This window comes from Leishmania donovani, chromosome 17, assembly GCF_000227135.1.
Source record: "Leishmania donovani BPK282A1 complete genome, chromosome 17".
Classification (NCBI taxonomy): Eukaryota; Euglenozoa; class Kinetoplastea; order Trypanosomatida; family Trypanosomatidae; genus Leishmania; species Leishmania donovani.
The window spans coordinates 322,734-329,525 of NC_018244.1; the positions used below are offsets into that span (position 1 = coordinate 322,734).

Genomic DNA, 6,792 nt, shown 5'->3' on the forward strand with positions numbered 1-6,792 from the left:
CACGGAAAGGTGTTCTCCGTCAGCAGAGCTAGAAGAGCAAGACAAAAAAAAAAAAACAACGTTGAAGAAGCTTACTAACTAGTAACCTAATGCTCCTTCACTTCCACCAACGCAACATCGTACACATTCGGCCCCGGAGGCTTCGAGTCCCTCAGCCTTTCAACGTAGTTTCGAAGATAACGCTTGCCTTCTTCATTTTTCCCCATCACAGCATACCCATGGTGCATCGGTGTCGCCCACAAGCTTCCGGATATAAACTCTACAAGCTGCGTTGAAAGATTCGGCTTGTCTAACCATATGTCGTAATGCGGTCCTTCCGACTCATTTAAGTGCAAAGCTGTCACCTTCGCCTTGGTGATCTGCTCAATGAGGTGCGCAATGCAGAGTGGGGGAACGTCCACGCTGACATTTCGCATTGTTACATCCGGCTGGCGCGACGAGAGTCGCCCGTACAAGGTCCTCAGTGTGCACCTTGCACAGGCGTAGTTAAACAGCTCGAGCTCAACACTCTTGAGACCCTTGGGGTAAATGGAGAACGAGTGTGCAAACAAATTTGTGCTCGATTTCCTCGGTACCATCGGAGAAGGAGTTATAACTTCCTTTCCATCAACAGTCGTAGCTGACCACGAGCCTGGATGAATAGCAACTTCGTTCTCACCGGCGACTACAGGAGTTACCGTGACCTCGGGATGCGGGCTCCATGGTTTCGCGTAAGCGGACAGCGAATCTTTCCCGGTCGCGGTCTCCTTTTTTACCGCCGGTGCTGGAGGAAGTGCAGGTGAAACATACGGTATATGGCCAACATTCACGGGGGCTGTTGGCGACAGGTGTGCAATAGGAACAAATGGCTGCGGGCTCCACTGGCCAATTTTAATCGAGAGCCCGTTAGCTTTGCCAACCAAAGTTGCTTGCAGTGCCGGATCGCTAAGGGATACAGGGGAGAACGGCTTTGCGTCGATATTGAAGGCAGCCTTTTGCGGCTTTCGGGGAGTGCTGGGAGAGGTGGTTTCTGTCTTTGGGCTCTCAGCAGTCAATACGGCACCGCTGGTACTTGCTTCCTGATCAGGCGACTCGTCGGGAACCTTTGCGGTAGCGGCTGTGGGAGCTTCTGCAAAAGCCTCAGCAGGAATTCGGGCAGCCTCCGAACCCACTATAACTGGGTGTTCCTCTTTCACCTCCTCACTTGCGGCATTAGCGATGGACTCTTCAGCAGGAGGGATCTTTCTCTCGAGGCTCTCCTCAGTCGCGTCTTGTACGAGGGCAGTCTCTACAGGGACAGTTTTCACAACAGTATTTTCTTCCTGTGCGTCAGTTGCAGTTAGGCCCTCAGTAGCAGCAGTTTCAGCCTTGGCGCTTTCCACAACTGCCTCCTCAAGTTTTTCAGCACCCGCCGCAGAATCAGACATCTTTTTCAACGTAGACTTCCTTACGGCGCTTAAAAATTATGTTAGAGATATAGCTTGTGCGTTTATGCACCTTCATTGAGTGTCAAAAGAAAGAATTGAGGGGAAAAGGAAATACAGGTGTGCATCTTCGAGAATTTCTACTCGACCGAAACAATATCACCACGAATATTGCGAGATGCCGGAACTCGCAAGCCCGCAGCATTGTGTGCCTGCTGGGATATTCCCAAGAGTGTGGGCGACTCCTCCGAAACATAATTACCACAGCTATCCGAACGCATCTCAATCTGCTACACAACAGAATTGCCGATTAACAGAACGTGATACCCTGCTGCACAAACAATGTGCACTCAACACTCACTGAAACCACAAATATAATAATCCTCGAAAAATCTAGCTGTTCAAAAAACCCTTTCACAACATTCACCACCCCCTTTCTGCACACACAGCATCACCGCCTAAGACTAAGTTTCCACTCCTTCAGCAGCAGCTCACTCCACCTATCATTTTTAAATACCGTTTCCATTGCGACATCAGCAAAAACACTGATTACAACATCCAAGCCATCGTGGCATCTCAGGGTCCAGCACCCCCACTGTGTGAGGAAGCCAGGCGGTCCCTCTGTCCCTGCCAAGTGCCAGAGCCACTTCGGGCGGTCACAGGGCCGAGCGCCTGCGACGTGGCGAAGTCAGGGCGCCTCATCGCCACCGATGCCGACGGCCACACCCTCGACGGCGTGGCGTCGGAGCGACCCGAGACCGCGAGCACGCCTGCACCATCCATACGATCGACGAGGCGCCAGCGCGACTCGAGCACATCCCGCCCCGCCCTCGCCGCCCACCGGTGGAGGGAGCCTGCGCCACCGCGGGAGATGCACCACGCGGCCACCGGCACAAATGGGGAGCGGCTGTGAGGCGGCACTGCAAGGCGGGTGGGTGGGGAGGGCTCGAGGCAGAGGCCGTGCTGCGATGCCCGAGTTGGCGCAGTGCCGCGCCGGCGTGTGTCTACGGCTGCTTCGCGCCACGCGACGGGTGGCCTGTGGCAGGGCAGGGTCGGCGGCTCGAGAGTGGAGTTGGACCTCGCGCCCGACGGTCCAACAGGCTTTTTTAAAAGAAGAAGAAAACCCACCTTACTAAATTTTTTGGGTAAAGCTGGAAGCTTTTTTTTTTCGAAAGTTAGAGAAACAGTAGGGACACCTTTTAAAGACCTAAAATTTTTTTTATGCTTTTTGTGTTGATGCCGGTAGGGGGATAAGGTTTTTTTTTTATTAGGAGAGGAGCTGGTGTTGTATCTTGTTTTGCTCGCGTCTCGTGGAAATAATGAGGGGGGAAAAGAAAGTGGCAGAGGGCGTCAAAGTTTGTTTGGCCGTTAGGAAAGCAAGCAGCTTTATTGCAAGTTTAACATAAAAAAAAAAGAATCAGCGCTGTTGGCATCTCCGGGTGGTCTTTACGGTGCGGCCTTGCGTTTTGCTTGTGTGATCAAAGCCCCCGGCAGCGGCTCCTAGCGCCGGCAAAAGCAAACACCGGACCCAACAATTACATAATTGCCGGAAATATTAACAGAAGGAACAATATTCCAGCGTTTTGTGGCTGTAAGATAAAGGCTTTTGTGGGAAGTGTTAACCTGAAAAAATGAGCGAGCGACGAAAGAGATGATTGTGGCACAAGAGAATTTTTTTTTTGCGTGCTCTCAGGTGAAGTCGTACAGATTGCCAGGGCGCCGCCACATAAGTAGCCGAACACCGTTTTTTTGGAGATTGTGAAATGATGATGTTGGTGAGACGAATCTAGGGGGAACAATGAGCTAGCGCCTTTTTTAACCAGGGCGTCTTAGGAAGGAACAACCTGTAGAAGACAAAGGCGCTGGCGCCGAGCGTGGCAAATACGCCCGTTGCGGCTTTTTGCGGAAGTCATCACTGCCTTTTTTTTGTGTATTTGGAAGCCGCCTGCCCGTACGTCGGGCGCCTTGCCTTTCTGCTTTTAAAAGGACGCACGTGAATTTACTAAATCTGACGTGGCTCTTACTAAGCGCTTTGGGGGGGGGGGAGCAGGCGCTTTTTTAAGCGGCGCGAAGCCATCCCCGTTTCTGTTTTTTGGAAGCGCTTAATGTAAAAAAAGCACTTTGGCCGCCCCAGTTGTCGGTAAAAAGATATGGCTGCCGCCGGCGCCGGGGGTCACAAAAAGCGAAAAACCACCGCTGGCTTGCGAAGGGCCAAGCCAGTCGGGGACAAACTGCCCACGCGGTATGCTTTGTCTTTGCAGCTGCCGTAAAACAAAGGCCCTGCGTTTGCGTTAAAACGCGCGCCGGTGACGGCCGGCAGAAAACGGGCGAATGGCCTTATGCTTGGGCAAAAGCACTTTTTTTTAAGGCAAAGGCGGCGTTTACACTAGGTAGCGGCCTTCGACCTTGCGAGGTGACGGCGTGAAAATGGCGGGGCGCGCCTACAGCATTCGGGTTTTGTGCTTGCTTTGAAATTTGCTTAAAGGGGGTTTGAATGCGGGGCGACAAAAGGCGGCGATATGGCGGGCCGAGGGCGGCGGCACCACCTCCGGCCGCCGCCTTCCCAAAACCCCTGCATTCCCAGAAAAGCCGCGGGACGCAGACGGGGGCCTGCCGCCGCCCCTGCGCTTCAACAATTGCGCGGCGCAAGATGTCCCAGCGGCGGCGCGCGGGGGCACCAAAGACGCCAAAGGGCGGGCCCCACCTCTTTCTTAAAATCGAGAAATTGCCTTTTTTTTTGGCGGTGGGTTTTGCCAACCGCTAGGAATGAAAAGAGAAAAAACCGCGACCGGCACCCCAAAGGCAAAAGGCGGCACAGCAGAAACTACCGAGGCATCATGGAAGAAAAAAGACAGCGCAGCTCTTTGAAAGCCTGAATGGGCCACTTTTTTGGCCAACGCATGCAAACGCGTCCGGCTTGCTTGGCCAAAAGGGCGTGTGGTTCCCGGAAAAGGCCGCCCTGTGGGGCTGCGGTTTTTCGCGGTTGGCCATAAAGAAGCACAGCCAAAGGGGCCCCGAAATTCCAGGAAGAGCGCAGCAGTGTTTCTTTTTCGCAAAAGTTGTGGGTGGGCCACGGTGCGGTTTCGTGGGGGTGGGTGGGGGTTGGTTCGCCTGGTTCCCCGAGGCGGCTTTTTCGCGAAGGCGGGGGGTCCACGAAACCGCCCCCACCCCACCCCACCGGCGCAAGAGCACACACCCAAGCCGCAAAGAAACAGAAGACACCATATTTTTATCGGAGAGTTGGCATTCATCGCATGGCGTCGTGGCGCGGATGCTGTTTGCTCGGCGCCTTGAAGGGGCTCTGTGGGTGCGGCGGGGGTTTTCTTGAGAGTTTTTTTTGCGAGTGGGAGGCCCAGGTTTGGGTCGCGGCGAAAATAAAAGATCTAGGGGATGCGGCTTTATTTTTGAAGATGTTGGTGGCTTGGTTGAAAATGGTGGGGGTTAGATGGCGGGGGCCGGTTGCGCGCCACCTTTTGCGTCCGGCTGCTTGGTGAAAAGGCGGGGGGTCGCCTGGAAAATAGGGCGGGAGGAAAAAAGACAAAAAAGTGAACAGCAGCACCGGCGGGATCGCGAAAAGCTCGCTCGGGAAAAAGGTGGGTGGGGCCTTCGGGCGGGGATCGCCACCACGGGTGGCGGGGGGGGGCGCGTGTCTGCCGCCGGGGTCCCCATACGGTTTGCTGACGGCGGCCGCCCCCTAGGGGCTAGAAAGACCTAAAAGGGCCCCAGCCCGCCGCCGCCTGCCCGATTCTCGCGCATAGAAGCCGGGATTCTTGCTCGAAAGAAGGCGTTTTGAGTCCCGAGAAGCAAAACAGTGTTTTTGTTGAGGCGCACGCGTGGGCTTTTTGTAACGGCCAAATATGTGCAAAAGAAAATGTGAAAATCATCTCGCAACGCGCTTTGAAAGACAATGGTCAAGCCCGTCTTCGAAACCAACAACAGTGCCACCCCAGACAATCGGAGGGGAGGTATGCATGAGCAAAGCATAAAGGGCAATTATTTTCACGCAGCGGCGGCAATCTGCCGCCAGTGTGGGCGCTATCTTGGGTGCCTTGTGGGTTTGCGTGGGCTCTCTCCCCGGAAAAGTCGCACTTCATCATAGAAAGCAGCGCGTCCGCTGTTTCTTCGTTTCGCCGCTGGTTTGTGGGTGAATGTGTGGTTGAAGATCTGCGCTATTCGCTCTCTTTTTTTTTGTGCGGTGATTTGTTGCCTCCGTAGTCGCGGCGTTTGCCCTGGGGCCCGGGGGATACTCTTTCCTTTTGGTCGCGGAAGGGGGCGACAGGTAGGCTTGAGTTTCGGGGGGAGGGGGTGAAAGGAAGGGGATTTGAGGAGGCAGGAGGGTGGGATCTCCTATCCTTTGCGTGAGGCGGAACTCTTTCAGAAAACTCGGTGCCACAAATATTCCGAGAACAGCGTCATCATTTCAACGGGGCTGGTTTGAGGATTTCCGCGGGCGGCTGTGGCGGCTTTGCGGGGCTCATATTGCACGCCCTGGCGCGTGGTTAAGGCTACATCCTCGGACACTGAGGGGGTCTATCCTCCGATATGTTTATTTCACACATAAAATAAAAAGGCACTCATGGGTTAAGCATTTTTGTGAAAGCAATGGGATTTCGGTTTTCCAGAAAGGGCGGGGAACAGGCAAAGGAAGCTGCTTTCACCGGGTTTGCTTGATAGCACGTTTTCCCCAGCTGAAGGGAAAAGCTTCCCGGCCGGGAATTGAACCCGGGTCACCCGCGTGACAGGCGGGTATACTAACCACTATACTACCGAGAACCCAATGAGAGGCGCTCGATAATTGAAACTTTTTTTCTTCCAAATCGACTTTAACTTTTCAGATTCACGAGAACGAGCAAATGTGGCCGAGTGGTTAAGGCGCCTGCCTGCTAAGCAGGTGTGATCTCACGCGAAGGTTCGAACCCTTCCGTTTGCGCACTTTTCCCAAGCCTGTCTATAAGACTCTGACGATTCGCTGAAACGCGTACTTCTATGTGGGGATGTAGCTCAGATGGTAGAGCGACCGCTTAGCATGCGGTAGGTATTGGGATCGATACCCAACTTCTCCAACTTTTGTGTGGAGCCGGCGATATTGAGAGGGAGAGAAGATCCGAGCGTGTCTGCCTAGAAAGCCGAGTTGCATTTCTGTACGCGTCATCCAGATTTTATTTCTGCGTTGCCTTTTGCTGGTTGTGTGCACTCGTAATGATTTTCAAGCATGTGCTCTCACTGAATTTCTTGAGGTGCGCGTTCACGTCACGGTGTAGGCCATGCAGTGGATTTGTCTGAGCGTGTATCCAAACCAAAACAGCTTCTAATGCAATCTTTTTTTGTCCATTCGGCCACACAACATGAGGTCCCGTTCCACTCTCGAGCCGCCGACCCTGCCCTGCCA

At 53.8% G+C, this 6,792-nt stretch overlaps 1 protein-coding gene and 3 non-coding genes across 4 annotated transcripts; 2 read left to right on the forward strand and 2 right to left on the reverse strand.

The window, feature by feature from the left end:
• Positions 1 to 86: 86 nt before the first annotated feature.
• Positions 87 to 1,406, reverse strand: LDBPK_170760 (hypothetical protein, conserved; the record flags this gene model as incomplete). Its single annotated transcript, XM_003859882.1, has 1 exon — positions 87 to 1,406. The coding sequence occupies one exon, from the start codon at positions 1,404 to 1,406 to the stop codon at positions 87 to 89; it is 1,320 nt and encodes a 439-aa protein (XP_003859930.1).
• A 4,698-nt stretch (positions 1,407 to 6,104) lies between these two features.
• Positions 6,105 to 6,176, reverse strand: LDBPK_17tRNA1. Its single transcript has one exon. It is a non-coding gene; the product is annotated as a tRNA-Asp (tRNA).
• Positions 6,177 to 6,252: 76 nt separating this feature from the next.
• Positions 6,253 to 6,333, forward strand: LDBPK_17tRNA2. Its single transcript has one exon. It is a non-coding gene; the product is annotated as a tRNA-Ser (tRNA).
• A 60-nt stretch (positions 6,334 to 6,393) lies between these two features.
• On the forward strand, positions 6,394 to 6,466 carry LDBPK_17tRNA3. The gene has a single exon. It is a non-coding gene; the product is annotated as a tRNA-Ala (tRNA).
• The last annotated feature ends 326 nt before the right edge of the window (positions 6,467 to 6,792 follow it).